The sequence below is a fragment of the Oncorhynchus masou genome, chromosome 10 (genome assembly GCF_036934945.1).
Source record: "Oncorhynchus masou masou isolate Uvic2021 chromosome 10, UVic_Omas_1.1, whole genome shotgun sequence".
NCBI classification, from domain to species: Eukaryota; Metazoa; Chordata; class Actinopteri; order Salmoniformes; family Salmonidae; genus Oncorhynchus; species Oncorhynchus masou.
In genome coordinates, this window is record NC_088221.1 from 53,948,958 (window position 1) to 53,966,123 (window position 17,166).

The following is a 17,166-nucleotide window of genomic DNA, read 5'->3' on the forward strand; positions in this document are numbered from 1 at the left end:
ACTTGCATAGTTAAACAAAGGTTTAAAAAAAAAAAAAGACCCTACACTTCACCGTTTCATTGACCAGACACAAACCATTCACATGCTTGCCAACCAGTGCCACCCGGTTGATGTTGGACAGGGTTGGAAGGGATTTTGGGAATGGGGGTGGGCCTATTATAATTTACTAGGGCTCTTTATTTTCTCAGAAGTACTGAGTTTGGTAGGAGGATTATGTTGTTAACCGTGATTGACCACACACTCCAGCACGGTAGGTGGCGCCATGCACTTTTAACGTTTGTTTGCGGACCGCCATTATATCATAGAAGAAGAAGTTGCTCAATCTGTCAGCCAAATAGTGTAGGTAGAGTTCTATCAAACTGGTAACTAGAATTTGTCTTTATTCAACATCGACAAGACGTGGCATCATTTCGGTACGTTTTTAAAACAACACCACATCTGGAAATTAGCTAGCTACTATGGTCGCACGTTGCCATTGATTGATATGGCTAATGTTAGCGAGCTAACTAACTAGTAGCAACCACCATAGCTAGCACAGGGTAGATAGTTCTGTTTTACACGTGGTACGTTTATTCACGTAACGTTAGATAAGATTAAATAAAGTGGGTGTTTCAACATCAAATGTAAATATGACATAGTTTGCTAGATTATAGCCAATCTCTGAATTAGAAAACAGATTAAACTCCACTCCATGGTGGAGGAAGTCCCCCTACAGAGTGTAGCAGAAACAGGGGCATCATTTGAGAAAGGTGCAATTCTGTGTGTTCCTTAATGTGGGCACTCCTGCACTCCACCCCTCTTTAATGTGGGCACTCCTGCAGGAACCCCTCTTTAATGTGGACACTCCTGCATCTGCAGGAACCCCTCTTCAGACTTCTATTGGTCCATTTAAAAAAAAAGTTGTACTGCAGAAATTGCTCCTCCATTTCCTGGTTGCTGAAACCCTAATACTAAGCCTGTTTTTATTTAACGAGTCAGTTTAGAACAAATTCATATTTACAATGACGGCCTCCTGCGGGGACGCGGGCTGGGAGCAAAAATATAAATATAGGACAAAACACACGACGAGAGAGACAACACTACGGGTGTAGGCCGTCATTCTAAATACGAATTTGTTCTTAACTTACTTGGTTGAGTACAACCAAGATGTGTTGTTTGGCTCTCTCAGTTGTGGTTTATCCTGTAAAAATAAAAACAGTTAAATAAATAAAAACTAAATAAACATTATTCGGCACAAACAGCAATACATCGCGCCTAATGTCAGTTTGTGTCAAAATAAGAATCTAGTGGAGAATCATTATACCATCTAAACCGCTGTGAAATGTTTTTTCCATCACCAAAAATATTGTTGATGCAGGAACCACTGGGGAGCTTGAGGGGGGTGAAGGTGTTCATGAAGGAACCAATGGGAATGCCCACATGCGGAAACGCCCTGAATTGCGGGCTGCAGTTGCACACTATTGCCTAATTTATTCATGTTGCATAGAAACAACTCTAAAATACATAACGAACGGAATTTATAATGTTCATACGCATAGAAAGTTTATCAAACAATCCTACGAGCGTCGTACACACTGGTAGGAGATAACCGTTGATAAATGCCAATTGTTCTCAAACTCTGTGCTCGTGTACAATCTTGGCTAGTTGCATTTTCGAAACTCTCCCAATTATCTATATGGTCAAAATCATACCTTTTTTAAAGTCTGTGGGGAACATTCCATGAAATATCCTACACCAACAAAAAAACTATGCTAAAAAATATTTTCCGAGACTGTAAAAGGTGCTCGTGTCAGATTTGAGTACAACCAAGATGTGTTGTTTGGCTCTCAGTTGTGGTTTGGCCTGTACATATAAAAACATAGCTAGAAAGAGAGGATCATTAGGACAATACAAGTTGCAATGGCAAATAACATTTCATTTTTTCTACCTTTTAATTTAACTAGACAAGTCCGTTTTAGAACATTTTCTTATTTACAATGACGGTCTACACCAGCCAATTGTGCGCCGCCCTACGGGACTCCCAATCACGGCCGGTTGTGATACAGCCTGGATTCGAACCAGGGTGTCTATAGTGACGCCTCTAGCACTGAGATGCAGTGCCTTAGACCGCTGAACCAGGGTCTATAGTGACGCCTCTAGCACTGAGGTGCAGTGCCTTAGACCACTGAACCAGGGTCTATAGTGACGCCTCTAGCACTGAGATGCAGTGAGGAACCAGGGTCTATAGTGACAGAGATGCAGTGCCTTAGACCACTGAACCAGGGTCTATAGTGACGCCTCTAGCACTGAGATGCAGTGCCTTAGACCGCTGAACCAGGGTCTGTAGTGACGCCTCTAGCACTGAGATGCAGTGCCTTAACCAGGGTCTGTACCAGATGCTGAACCAGGGTCTATAGTGACGCCTCTAGCACTGAGATGCAGTGCCTTAGACCGCTGAACCAGGGTCTATAGTGACCCCTCACTGAGATGCAGTGCCTTAGACCGCTGAACCAGGGTCTATGAACCAGTGACGCCTCTAGCACTGAGATGCAGTGCCTTAGACTGCTGAACCAGGGTCTGTGTGACGCCTCTAGCACTGAGATGCAGTGCCTTAGACCGCTGAACCAGGGTCTGAACCAGGGTCTTAGACCGCTGAACCAGGGTCTATAGTGACGCCTCTAGCACTGAGATGCAGTGCCTTAGACCGCTGAACCAGGGTCTATAGTGACGCCTCTAGCACTGAGATGCAGTGCCTTAGACCGCTGAACCAGGGTCTATAGTGACGCACTGAGATGCTGCCTTAGACCGCTGAACCAGGGTCTATAGTGACGCCCCTAGCACTGCACTGAGATGCAGTGCCTTAGACCGCTGAACCAGGGTCTATAGTGACGCCTCTAGCACTGAGATGCAGTGCCTGAGATGCAGTGCCTTAGACCGCTGAACCAGGGTCTATGCGCTGCCTTAGACCGCTGAACCAGGGTCTATAGTGACCCCTCACTGAGATGCAGTGCCTTAGACCGCTGAACCAGGGTCTATAGTGACCCCTCACTGAGATGCAGTGCCTTAGACCGCTGAACCAGGGTCTATAGTGAGACCGCTGAACCTCTAGCACTGAGATGCAGTGCCTTAGACCGCTGAACCAGGGTCTATGAGTGACACCTCTAGCACTGAGATGCAGTGCCTTAGACCGCTGAACCAGGGTCTATAGTGACCCCTCACTGAGATGCAGTGCCTTAGACCCCTGAACCAGGGTCTATAGTGACGCCTCTAGCACTGAGATGCAGTGCCTTAGACCGCTGAACCAGGGTCTATAGTGACGCCTCTAGCACTGAGATGCAGTGCCTTAGACCCCTGAACCAGGGTCTATGACGTGAGATGCAGTGCCTTAGACCTCTCTATAGTGCACTGAGATGCAGTGCAGTGCTTAGAACCGCTGAACCAGGGTCTGTAGTGACGCCTCTAGCACTGAGATGCAGTGCCTTAGACCGCTGAACCAGGGTCTATAGTGACACCTCTAGCACTGAGATGCAGTGCCTTAGACCGCTGAACCAGGGTCTATAGTGACCCCTCACTGAGATGCAGTGCCTTAGACCCCTGAACCAGGGTCTATAGTGACGCCTCTAGCACTGAGATGCAGTGCCTTAGACCGCTGAACCAGGGTCTATAGTGACGCCTCTAGCACTGAGATGCAGTGCCTTAGACCCCTGAACCAGGGTCTATAGTGAGATGCAGTGCCTTAGACCGCTGAACCAGGGTCTAGCACTGAGAGATGCAGTTGCCTTCTATAGTGACCCCTCACTGAGATGCAGTGCCTTAACCAGGGTCTAGTGACGCCTCTAGCACTGAGATGCAGTGCCTTAGACCGCTGAACCAGGGTCTAGCACTGAGATGCAGTGCCTTAGAGATGCAGTGCCTTAGCCGCTGAACCAGGGTCTAGATGCAGTGACGCCTCTAGCACTGAGATGCAGTGCCTTAGACCGCTGAACCAGGGTCTATAGTGACGCCTCTAGCACTGAGATGCAGTGCCTTAGACCGCTGAATCAGGGTCTATAGTGACGCCTCTAGCACTGAGATGCAGTGCCTTAGACCGCTGCGCCACTCGAATGAATGAACGAGTCGTGCGTCAGTGCATTCGGAAAGTATTCAGGCCCCTTAAATATTTCCTCATTGTTACATGACAGCAGGGTAGCCTAGCGGTTAGAGCGTTGGACTAGTAACCGGAAGGTTGCAAGTTCAAACCCCCGAGCTGACAAGGTACAAATCTGTCGGTTAAATAAAGGTAAAATAAACAGCCTTATTCTGAAATGGATTAAATTGTTTTTTCTACACACAATACCCACAATACCCTATAATGAAAACAAAAACAGGTTTTAAGAAACGTTTGCAAATGAAATATCACATTTACATTAGTATTCAGACCCTTTACTCAGTACTTTGTTGAAGCACCGTTGACAGCGATTACAGCCTCGAGTCTTCTTGGGTATGATGCTACAAGCTTGGCACACCTGTATTTGGGGAGTTTCTCCCATTCTTCTCTGCAGATCCTCTCAAGCTCTTGTCAGGTTGGATGGGGAGCATCGCTGCACAGCTATTTTCAGGTCTCTCCTGAGATGTTTGATCTGGTTCAAGTCCGGGCTCTGGCTGGGCCACTCAAGCACATTCAGAGACTTGTCCCGAAGCCACCTCTGTGTGGTCTTGGCTGTGTGCTTAGGGTCGTTGTCCTGTTGGACGGTGAACCTTCACCCCATTCTGAGGTCCTGAGCGCTCTGGAGCAGGTTTTCATTAAGAATCTCTCTGTACTTTGCTCCGTTCATCTTTACCTCGATCCTGACTAGTCTCCCTGTCCCTGCCACTGAAAAACATCCCCACAGCATGATGCTGCCACCACCATGCTTCACCGTAGGGATGGATGGTGTCAGGTTTCCTCCAGACGTGAAGCACATTAATTAAGAGTGGAAGCCTTTTTTGCTCCAATAGTTTAACTTGTTTTAGGAGGGTGCTTTTATGGCAATGTGGGGGCCGTTAATTGCGCCATTCGTATTTGGGAACCCATTGATGGCAATGGGGAACGATTTCTTATGAGCCAATCTTTACTTTCTCCAAAAGAAAAGTCCCACCTGCCTCTTAAAAACACGCTCACTGCGAAATGCAGCGTATGCCAAATCTTACAACAGATTAGAGACTCTGATTTAGCAAGATGACTACGTCATATGGATAATTATCACAAATTATATATAGCCTGTAGAGATATGTTGGATGAATTCACAATGGAAATACAATTCAATCAAATTAATTTTTTTTGAATTATTAAACCTGCTCTCATATTTTCTCCGTTCTGTGCTTGACAAGCAGGTCCCTTCACGAGACACTGTGCGTCGCATGGTCATGGCTGTGCGTAACTTTACGTACACGCTCAAGCAAACGTTCAGAATTATAAATCTCACTTTGTGTGGGAATGATCCCACGCATGGCCGACTACATCGGTCAATATTTCAGTACCCATGTTTGTCTTTTGTAGTTAAGTGCCTTACTTTTTCTGCTGAAATCCATACTTTTTTTCCAATTAAAATGAATCAGAAACAACTACTGTTTCCTTGTTGAGATTCAATTGGCACAGGCGCATTTGCGCCGAGTTGCCGTCTTAGAGCTACAGCTATAAGCAAACTGTTGGGAGAATGTATTAACGTCTACTGACAAAAGTATGGATTTCAGCAAACAAAGAAAGGCACGCAACTACAGACAACAAACATAGGTACACGGTATGTGTGTCATAATTTACAGTATGTACGTGTTGACCCTGTATTCGGAGCTCGATTCCACTACGCCTGGTCTCTGCTCCACTCTGGTGGAGTCACCAGACACTTCATTCACTACTAGTTTAGTCCGCTATGATCTAGCTACTGTAGTAGTTATAAACGTTAATCTAGCTACTGTAGTAGTTACAAACATTGATCTAGCTACTGTAGTAGTTACAAACATTGATCTAGCTACTGTAGTAGTTACAAACGTTGATCTAGCTACTGTAGTAGTTACAAACGTTGATCTAGCTACTGTAGTAGTTACAAACGTTGATCTAGCTACTGTAGTAGTTACAAACGTTGATCTAGCTACTGTAATAGTTGCAAACGTTGATCTAGCTACTGTAGTAGTTACAAACGTTGATCTCGCTACTGTAGTAGTTACAAACGTTGATCTAGCTACTGTAGTAGTTACAAACGTTGATCTAGCTACTGTAGTAGTTACAAACGTTGATCTAGCTACTGTAGTAGTTACAAACGTTGATCTAGCTACTGTAATAGTTGCAAACATTGATCTAGCTACTGTAGTAGTTGCAAACGTTGATCTAGCTACTGTAGTAGTTGCAAACGTTGATCTAGCTACTGTAGTAGTTACAAACGTTGATCTAGCTACTGTAGTAGTTGCAAACGTCTGCTATCTAGTTACTGACTGCTACTGTAGTAGTTACAAACGTTGATCTAGCTACTGTAATAGTTGCAAACATTGATCTAGCTAATGTAGTAGTTACAAACGTTGATCTAGCTACTGTAGTAGTTGCAAACATTGATCTAGCTACTGTAGTAGTTACAAACGTTGATCTAGCTACTGTAGTAGTTACAGATTCTCTCTCTCATATTGATGTTCTTCAGGAGTCCACAATGACCGCAGGTCCAGAACACCGCTCCGTGTTTGAGTACTGTCTTCAAGACTCTGCTCTACAGGAGGTCAGAGAAGTTACCAGTGTTCATGAGCCTCCTGTACATACCAAGAATCCATCACCCAGTCATGGTGGGTAGCTAGCTGTAAGCTATGTCTATGGCTGTAGTACATCCTGAAAGCAGTTATTTGTGCCCCGGTTGTTTGTCATGTAAATAGTCATTAATATAAAGTCAACATGTAAAGTGTTGGTCCCATGTTTCATGAACTGAAATAAAAGTTCTCAGAAATGTTCCATACTCACAAAAAGCTTATTTCTCTCAAATTTTGTGCACAAATTTGTTTATATCCCTGTTAGTGAGCATTTCTCCTTTGCCAAGATAATCCATCCACCTGACAGGTTTATCATATCATGAAGCTGATTCAACAGCATGATCATTACACAGATGCACCTTGTGCTGGGGACAATGAAAAGCCACTCTAAAATGTGCGGTTTTTCTCACAACACCACAGATGTCTCAAGTTGAGGGAGTGTGCAATTGGCATGCTGACTGCAGGAATGTCCACCAGAGCTGTTGCCAGAGAATGTAATGTTAATTTCTCTACCATAAGCCGTCTCCAATGTTGTTTTTGAGAATTTGACAGTACATCCAACCGGCCTGACAACCGCAGACCATGTGTAACCACGCCAGCCCAGGACCTCCACAACCGCAGACCACATGTAACCACGCCAGCCCCACAGACCAGGTGTAACCACACCAGCCCCACAGACCAGGTGTAACCACGCCAGCCCCACAGACCAGGTGTAACCACGCCAGCCCCACAGACCAGGTGTAACCACGCCAGCCCCACAGACCAGGTGTAATCACGCCAGCCCCACAGACCAGGTGTAACCACGCCAGCCCCACAGACCAGGTGTAACCACGCCAGCCCCACAGACCAGGTGTCACCACGCCAGCCCCACAGACCAGGTGTAACCACGCCAGCCCCACAGACCAGGTGTAACCACGCCAGCCCCACAGACCAGGTGTAACCACGCCAGCCCCACAGACCAGGTGTAACCACGCCAGCCCCACAGACCAGGTGTAACCACGCCAGCCCCACAGACCAGGTGTAACCACGCCAGCCCAGGACCTCCACATCCGGCTTCTTCACCTGTGGGGTCGTCTGTAACCAGCCACCTGAAGAGCTGATGAAACAGTTTATTTCTGTCTGTAATAAATCCCTTTTGTTGAGAGAAACTCATTCTGATTGGCTGGGTCTGGCTCCCCAGTGAGTGGGTCTGGCTCCCCAGTGGGTGGGTCTGGCTCCCCAGTGGGTGGGTCTGGCTCCCCAGTGGGTGGGTCTGGCTCCCCGGTGGCTGGGTCTGGCTCCCCGGTGGCTGGGTCTGGCTGCCCGGTGGCTGGGTCTGGCTCCCCGGTGGCTGGGTCTGGCTCCCCGGTGGCTGGGTCTGGCTCCCCGGTGGCTGGGTCTGGCTCCCCGGTGGCTGGGTCTGGCTCCCCGGTGGCTGGGTCTGGCTCCCCGGTGGCTGGGTCTGGCTCCCCGGTGGCTGGGTCTGGCTCCCCGGTGGCTGGGTCTGGCTCCCCAGTGGGTGGGTCTGGCTCCCCAGTGGGTGGGTCTGGCTCCCCAGTGGCTGGGTCTGGCTCCCCAGTGGGTGGGTCTGGCTCCCCGGTGGCTGGGTCTGGCTCCCCGGTGGCTGGGTCTGGCTCCCCAGTGGCTGGGTCTGGCTGCCCAGTCATAGGAAATCCATAGATTAGGGTCTAATGAATTTATTTAAATTAACTGATTTTGTTATATGAACATTAACTCGGTAAATTCGTTGAAATTGTTGCCTATTTTTAGTTTGGTATAGTTTATCTCCCATGTCACTCAAGTCCTGTATGCCATCCTAACAGGAGTGACTGTGTGGCCCAAGGAGGATCTCCAGGATGATAAACCGCCAGAGAGCAGCCTGGGTAGAGATGTGTCTGACAGGATGGTGTGCTCGGCCTGCCAGTGCCCCTTCGACACCCGGGAGGAGCAGGTGAATAACTCACTGAGGGTTGGGATGGACTGACCAGAGACCATAAAAGAGAGATTCACCCATTTTTAATATTACTGACCCAGAGTCAGACGGGCTCCTTTACCTACTGACCCAGAGTCAGACGGGCTCCTTTACCTACTGACCCAGAGTCAGACGGGCTCCTTTACCTACTGACCCAGAGTCAGACGGGCTCCTTTACCTACTGACCCAGAGTCAGACGGGCTCCTTTACCCACTGACCCAGAGTCAGACGGGCTCCTTTACCCACTGACCCAGAGTCAGACGGGCTCCTTTACCTACTGACCCAGAGTCAGACGGGCTCCTTTACCTACTGACCCAGAGTCAGACGGGCTCCTTTACCTACTGACCCAGAGTCAGACGGGCTCCTTTACCTACTGACCCAGAGTCAGACGGGCTCCTTTACCTACTGACCCAGAGTCAGACGGGCTCCTTTACCTACTGACCCAGAGTCAGACGGGCTCCTTTACCTACTGACCCAGAGTCAGACGGGCTCCTTTACCTACTGACCCAGAGTCTCCTTTACCTACTGACCCAGAGTCAGACGGGCTCCTTTACCTACTGACCCAGAGTCAGACGGGCTCCTTTACCTACTGACCCAGAGTCAGACGGGCTCCTTTACCTACTGACCCAGAGTCAGACGGGCTCCTTTACCTACTGACCCAGAGTCAGACGGGCTCCTTACCTACTGACCCAGAGTCAGAAGCTCCTTTACCTACTGACCCAGAGTCAGACGGGCTCCTTTACCTACTGACCCAGAGTCAGACGGGCTCCTTTACCTACTGACCCAGAGTCAGACGGGCTCCTTTACCTACTGACCCAGAGTCAGACGGGCTCCTTTACCTACTGACCCAGAGTCAGAAGAGCTCCTTTACCTACTGACCCAGAGTCAGACGGGCTCCTTTACCTACTGACCCAGAGTCAGACGGGCTCCTTTACCTACTGACCCAGAGTCAGACGGGCTCCTTTACCTACTGACCCAGAGTCAGACGGGCTCCTTTACCTACTGACCCAGAGTCAGACGGGCTCCTTTACCTACTGACCCAGAGTCAGACTGACCCAGAGTCAGACGGGCTCCTTTACCTACTGACCCAGAGTCAGACGGGCTCCTTTACCTACTGACCCAGAGTCCAGACCCAGAGTCAGACGGGCCCAGAGTCCTCCTTTACCTACTGACCCAGAGTCAGACGGGCTCCTTTACCTACTGACCCAGAGTCAGACGGGCTCCTTTACCTACTGACCCAGAGTCAGACGGGCTCCTTTACCTACTGACCCAGAGTCAGACGGGCTCCTTTACCTACTGACCCAGAGTCAGACGGGCTCCTTTACCTACTGACCCAGAGTCAGACGGGCTCCTTTACCTACTGACCCAGAGTCAGACGGGCTCCTTTACCTACTGACCCAGAGTCAGACGGGCTCCTTTACCTACTGACCCAGAGTCAGACGGGCTCCTTTACCTACTGACCCAGAGTCAGTCAGACCCAGAGTCGGGCTCCTTTACCTACTGACCCAGAGTCAGACGGGCTCCTTTACCTACTGACCCAGAGTCAGACGGGCTCCTTTATCTACTGACCCAGAGTCAGACGGGCTCCTTTACCTACTGACCCAGAGTCAGACGGGCTCCTTTATCTACTGACCCAGAGTCAGACGGGCTCCTGGATACCATTTTAATGTCTCTGCGTCCAGTTAACAGGAAGGTGCTAAGTAGCGCAATGACTTGAGGTATATTATATAGTGAATACCGTAGACTTCAAGTCATTGCGCTAACGCTAATAAGCATCGGCTTGCGAAACTACCTCCAACTTCCTCCATACTGGACACAGAGACCTGACTCTGGGGAAGAAAATAAAAAGCCTCATGACAAAATTCTGGAGTATCATTTAATGTTCAGTGGCACAAACTAGCCTCAGAAGCCTGGATCCAAACGGAATATGCAATCCTTTGGTTTATCAAACAAATCATTTTTGAGCCAGTCTAGGAAATAACATCAATATCTCAGAATTGAGAATGTGGTTCTAGTCAGTGTGGGACTAGTCAGTCAGTGTGGGACTAGTCAGTCAGTGTGGGACTAGTCAGCCAGTGTGGGACTAGTCAGCCAGTGTGGGACTAGTCAGTGATTTAGATGTGGAGTGTAATTTTTACTTTCAGATGGAGCACTACAAGCTAGACTGGCACCGTTTCAACCTGAGGCAGAGACCATCTGGTAAAACACCAGCCACAGTGGAGGAGTTTGAGAGGAAGACCGGTGGAGGTGAGTCACCACGCATCTAATCTGGGCACTCAGAACCAAATCAGCAACTCTATGTTAAGGTTGTCATGGGAGACGGCCAGACGTAACTACCTCATCAAGGCAAAGAGTGGCTACTTTGAAGAATATAAAATATAAATATATATAAAAATATAAATATAAAATTTGTTTAACACTTTTTTGGTTACTACATGATTCCATATGTGTTATTTCATAGTTTTGATGTCTTCACTATTGTTTTTATAATTATTATTACTATTAATAGGTTGGCCACCGTAGGCCCCCGATAGGTTGGCCACCGTAGGGCCCCCGATAGGTTGGCCACCGTAGGGCCCCCGATGGCCCCACCGAGGGCCCCGATGGGTAGGTTGGCCGCCGTAGGGCCCCCGAGGGCCCCCGATGGGTTGGCCACCGTAGGGCCCCCGATGGGTTGGCCACCGGTTGGCCACCGTAGGGCCCCCAGATGGGTTGGCCACCGTAGGGCCCCGATGGGTTGGCCACCGCCCCCGTAGGGCCCCGATAGGTTGGCCACCGCCCCCCGTAGGGGCCCCCGCCCCACCGTAGGGCCCCGATGGGTTGGCCACCGTAGGTTGGCCCGCCGTACCGGGCCCCGATGGGTTGGCCACCGGGGCCCCCGATGGGTTGGCCGCCGGCCACCGCAGGGCCCCCGGCGGGGTTGGCCACCGGGGCCCCGATGGGTTGGCCGCCGTAGGGCCCCCGATGGGTTGGCCACCGTAGCCGTAGGGCCCCCGATGGGTTGGCCACCGCCGTGGCTTGGCCAGGGCCCCCGATGGGGGTTGGCCACCGTAGGGCCCCCGATGGGTTGGCCGCCGTAGGGCCCCACGATGGGTTGGCCACCGCCCCCGATGGGTTGGCCAGGGGCCCCCGATGGGTTGGCCGCCGTAGGGCCCCCGATGGGTTGGCCGCCGTAGGGCCCCCGATGGGTTGGCCGCCGTAGGGCCCCCGATGGGTTGGCCGCCGTAGGGCCCCCCGATGGGTTGGCCGCCGTAGGGCCCCCGATGGGTTGGCCGCCGTAGGGCCCCCGATGGGTTGGCCCCCCGTAGGGCCCCGATGGGTTGGCCGCCGTAGGGCCCCCGATGGGTTGGCCAACGCCCCCGATGTAGGGCCCCCGATGGGTTGGCCGCCGTAGGGCCCCCGATGGGTTGGCCGCCGTAGGGCCCCCCGATGGGTTGGCCACCGTAGGGCCGAACAGTACTAATGCTTCATGAAAGGAGTGTATATATTTGGCCAGGCGATGTGAGTTTATACACTTACTGAATGGAGGTTTTACTCCGCTGGTCTGGGGAAGGAATGACGAGTCCTCACTGTCCGAGACAGAGACATTTCTACTTGTTCTTGAATCTGACGTGTGACACCAAGGCAACACCGTGACAGTCAATATGTGGTCTGGAGACCGGACTCCCTACAACACTGGTGCGAGCTACGGGAATTGACCCACTACGACTTGGTGCGTCTATGTAATCTCACTGAGTCTACCTTTAAACCTAACGTGACCTGACCCATCACCTTATGCATTATTACTGAAACTAAATTGAATTTCAAATTAAAAAAATCTTAACTTAGTTTTTGCTAGACATGTATCAAATTAGTATCAACAATGGAATAGAATGAAGAAAGATGAGGGCTGTGTCTAATGGTACCCTATTTCTTCTATAGTGCACTACTTTCAACCATAAGTGCTGGTCAAAAGCAGTGCACTATATAGGGTGCAACCCTTGTTCTACTCTATTTGTACAAATTAATTTGTTCTGTCCACAGGAGACATGTCCAGCATCTCAGGTTCTGACTCGGAGGACGAGGAACCAGACAGCGACTGGGTTGTGGAGAACACCGAGGCTGCTCCTCTACAGAAGGACGACGGTGTTCTAGAAGCGGAATCCTTCGGTCGCCTCTCCAACCGGGTCGTGTTCCAGAACTCTCAGGGGCAGTACCTGGCTGTCTACCGCTGTGTTCTGCAGAGCAAGGTGAGACTCGGACGGACAAGTGGACTCTTTTTAACACAGAATAATCAGCCTCCCTTGAGAAATGAATGAAGAATGGGTTGTATGTTATATGATTGAGTTACAGTGCTGCGAAAAAGTATTTGTCATTTGATCTACTTTTACATATTTTTGATACTGAATTATCAAACCTTCATCCAAAACCTAATAATAGATCAAGTGAACCTCAGTGGACAAATAACACAACAATTACATACTTAGTTATGTAACACCCAATGCCCCTGTGTGAAAAGTTATGCAACACCCAATGCCCCTGTGTGTAAAGTTATGCAACACCCAATGCCCTGTGTGTAAAGTTATGCAACACCCAATGCCCTGTGTGTAAAGTTATGCAACACCCAATGCCCCTGTGTGAAAAGTAATGCAACACCCAATGCCCCTGTGTGTAAAGTTATGCAACACCCAATGCCCCTGTGTGTAAAGTTATGCAACACCCAATGCCCCTGTGTGAAAAGTAATGCAACACCCAATGCCCTGTGTGTAAAATGCAACACCCAATGCCCTTTCACTCATTAACACCCAATGCCCTGTTGTGCCTCCTTCAAAGTTATGCAACACCCAATGCCCTGTGTGAAAAGTTACCACTTCCCCTGTGTGTAGTTGGCCCTGAAAGTAATGCAGACCACCCTGTGTGAAAAGCTATCGCAATTAACTCCAACCCACCACTTCCTGTAGTTGGTGATCAGTCCACCTTTAGCGGCAACGACTCCAACCCACCACTTCCTGTAGTTGGTGATCAGTCCACCTTTAGCGGCAACAACTCCAACCAACCACTTCCTGTAGTTGGTGATCAGTCCACTTTCAGCGGCAATGACTCCAACCCACCACTTCCTGTAGTTGGTGATCAGTCCACTTTCAGCGGCAACGACTCCAACCCACCACTTCCTGTAGTTGGTGATCAGTCCACATTCAGCTGCAACGACTCCAACCCACCACTTCCTGTAGTTGGTGATCAGTCCACCTTCAGCTGCAACGACTCCAACCAACCACTTCCTGTAGTTGGTGATCAGTCCACCTTTAGCTGCAATGACTCCAACCCACCACTTCCTGTAGTTGGTGATCAGTCCACCTTTAGCTGCAACGACTCCAACCAACCACTTCCTGTAGTTGGTGTTCAGTCACTCACGTGTGTGGAGGAATTTACTGGAGCGGCAGTCCAACCAACAACTCTACAGGAAGTGGTTGGTTGATCAGTCACTCACGTCGCTGTGGAGGAAGTCTGGCCCACTCTTCCATGCAGAACTGCTTTAACTCAACAACATTTGTGGGTTTTCAAGGATGAACTGCTCGTTTCAAGTCCTGCCAGAACATCTTAGTTGGGATTAGATCTGGACTTTGACAAGGCTATTCCAAAACTTCACATTTGTTGCTTTTTAACCATTTTTATGTAGACTTGATTGTGGGTTTGGGGTCATTGTGTTGCTGCATGACCTAGCTGCTCTTCAGTTTACTGTGGAATGCAGTGTTTGCTTTTCTCCAGACATAATGGGACCCATGTCTTCCAAAAAGTTTACTCCAGTTTGCCAAAAAGCACCTGGATGATCATCAAGACTTGTTATGGATGATGAGTCAAAAGGAACTTTTTGGACAACACATTTATTTTTTATTTTTTCACCTTTATTTAACCAGGTAGGCTAGTTGAGAACACCTTTATTTAACCGGGTAGGCTAGTTGAGAACACCTTTATTTAACCGGGTAGGCTAGTTGAGAACACCTTTATTTAACCGGGTAGGCTAGTTGAGAACACCTTTATTTAACCGGGTAGGCTAGTTGAGAACACCTTTATTTAAACGGGTAGGCTAGTTGAGAACAAGTTCTCATTTACAACTGCGACCTGGCCAAGATAAAGCATAGCAGTGTGAACAGACAACGCAGAGTTACACATGGAGTAAACAATTAACAAGTCAATAACACAGTAGAAAAAAAAGGGGGAGTCTATATACAATGTGTGCAAAAGGCATGAGGAGGTAGGCGAATAATTACAATTTTGCAGATTAGCACTGGAGTGATAAATGATCAGATGGTCACGTACAGGTAGAGATATTGGTGTGCAAAAGAGCAGAAAAGTAAATAAATATAAACAGTATGGGGATGAGGTAGGTAAATTGGTGTGGGCTATTTACCGATAAGACTATGTACAGCTGCAGCGATCGGTTAGCTGCTCAGATAGCAGATGTTTGAAGTTGGTGAGGGAGATAAAAGTCTCCAACTTCAGAGATTTTTGCAATTCGTTCCAGTCACAGGCAGCAGAGAACTGGAACGAAAGGCGGCCAAATGAGGTGTTTGCTTTAGGGATGATCAGTGAGATACACCTGCTGGAGCGCGTGCTACGGGTGGGTGTTGCCATCGTGACCAGTGAACTGAGATAAGGCGGAGCTTTACCTAGCATGGACTTGTAGATGACCTGGAACCAGTGGGTCTGGCGACGAATATGTAGCGAGGGCCAGCCGACTAGAACATACAGGTCGCAGTGGTGGGTGGTATAAGGTGCTTTAGTAACAAAATGGATGGCACTGTGATAAACTGCATCCAGTTTGCTAAGTAGAGTGTTGGAAGCTATTTTGTAGATGACATCGCCGAAATCGAGGATCGGTAGGATAGTCAGTTTTACTAGGGTAAGTTTGGCGGCGTGAGTGAAGGAGGCTTTGTTGCGGAATAGAAAGCCGACTCTTGATTTGATTTTAGATTGGAGATGTTTGCTATGAGTCGAAGGAGAGTTTACAGTCTAGCCAGACACCTAGGTACTTATAGATGTCCACATATTCAAGGTCGGAACCATCCAGGGTGGTGATGCTAGTCGGGCGTGCGGGTGCAGACAGCGAACGGTTGAAAAGCATGCATTTGGTTTTACTAGCGTTTAAGAGCAGTTGGAGGCCACGGAAGGAGTGTTGTATGGCATTGAAGCTCGTATGGAGGTTAGATAGCACAGTGTCCAAGAACGGGCCGGAAGTATACAGAATGGTGTTGTCTGCGTAGAGGTGGATCAGGGAATCGCCCGCAGCAAGAGCAACATCATTGATATATACAGAGAAAAGAGTCTGCCCGAGAATTGAACCGTGTCACCCCCATAGAGACTGCCAGAGGACCGGACAAGGCAGTCATCAGAAAAACCGAGGCTACTGAGTCTGTCGATAAGAATATGGTGATTGACAGTCGAAAGCCTTGGCCAGGTCGATGAAGACGGCTGCACAGTACTGTCTTTTATCGATGGCCGTTATGATATCGTTTAGTACCTTGAGCGAGGCTGAGGTGCACCCGTGACCGGCTCGGAAACCAGATTGCACAGCGGTGGGATTCGAGATGGTCAGTGACCTGTTTGTTGACTTGGCTTTCGAAGACCTTAGATAGGCAGGGCAGGATGGATATCGGTCTGTAACAGTTTGGGTCCAGGGTGTCTCCCCCTTTGAAGAGGGGGATGACTGCGGCAGCTTTCCAATCCTGGGGGATCTCAGACGATATGAAAGAGAGGTTGAACAGGCTGGTTAATTCTGTATTTCAGTCTGACGCGGATCACGCTGCAAGTCCTGCCTCTCCCATCTCCTCATTGGTTATACCCACGTGGGATTGAAATACGAACTATGTTGCCGGTCGTCGTAGTAATACTATGAACGTTTAGATGCCAATCACCATGTTAGTACAAAGATGAAAAAGCCTGGAAGGAGGAGAGATGACTATAAAGAATTCGGTTGACCGTTTTATGTGTGGATTAATTGCCGGAGTAGAGGACCTTGTGCATTTCAGGTAAAATAACAACTCATTGTTTATATCCCAGGACAAATTAGCTTGCAACAGCAAGCTAGCTAAATAGGACAAATTAGCTAGCAACAGCAAGCTAGCTAAATTAGCTAGCAACAGCAAGCTAGCTAAAGCAACAGCAAGCAAGCTAGCTAAATAGGACAAATTAGCTAGCAACAGCAAGCTAGCTAAATAGGACAAATTAGCTAGCAACAGCAAGCTAGCTAAAAAGGACAAATTAGCTAGCAAGTGCAAGCTAACTAGCTAAATTGCCATAAATGTTTAATGCTTTTTGACCTGTCCCTAAATGAATGTAATTTGTTCAGAGTTTGTTTTGATATTTTAACCTGCGTGTCGCGTAAATAAATGCACGATGGCGGTTTGGGTTCCGTGCTAGACATGACAGCTCTGCTTGTAGCTCCTAAACAACGTTGCAGTATTACGTATATTTGTGTTATTTCTTTGTTTGGTACTACTACACTGATGGAG

General features: G+C 48.7%; 1 protein-coding gene across 1 annotated transcript in view; it reads left to right on the plus strand.

Moving 5' to 3' along the window:
* Positions 1-298: 298 nt before the first annotated feature.
* ankzf1 (ankyrin repeat and zinc finger peptidyl tRNA hydrolase 1) overlaps positions 299-17,166 on the plus strand; it is a 33,610-nt gene continuing 16,742 nt past the window's right edge. Inside the window, exons 1-5 of the mRNA XM_064977009.1 lie at positions 299-413; positions 6,627-6,765; positions 8,529-8,656; positions 10,822-10,924; positions 12,701-12,906. Coding sequence (XP_064833081.1) covers positions 6,636-6,765; positions 8,529-8,656; positions 10,822-10,924; positions 12,701-12,906 — 567 coding nt within the window. The 5' untranslated portion in view covers positions 299-413; positions 6,627-6,635. The remainder of the gene's footprint in view (positions 414-6,626; positions 6,766-8,528; positions 8,657-10,821; positions 10,925-12,700; positions 12,907-17,166) is intronic.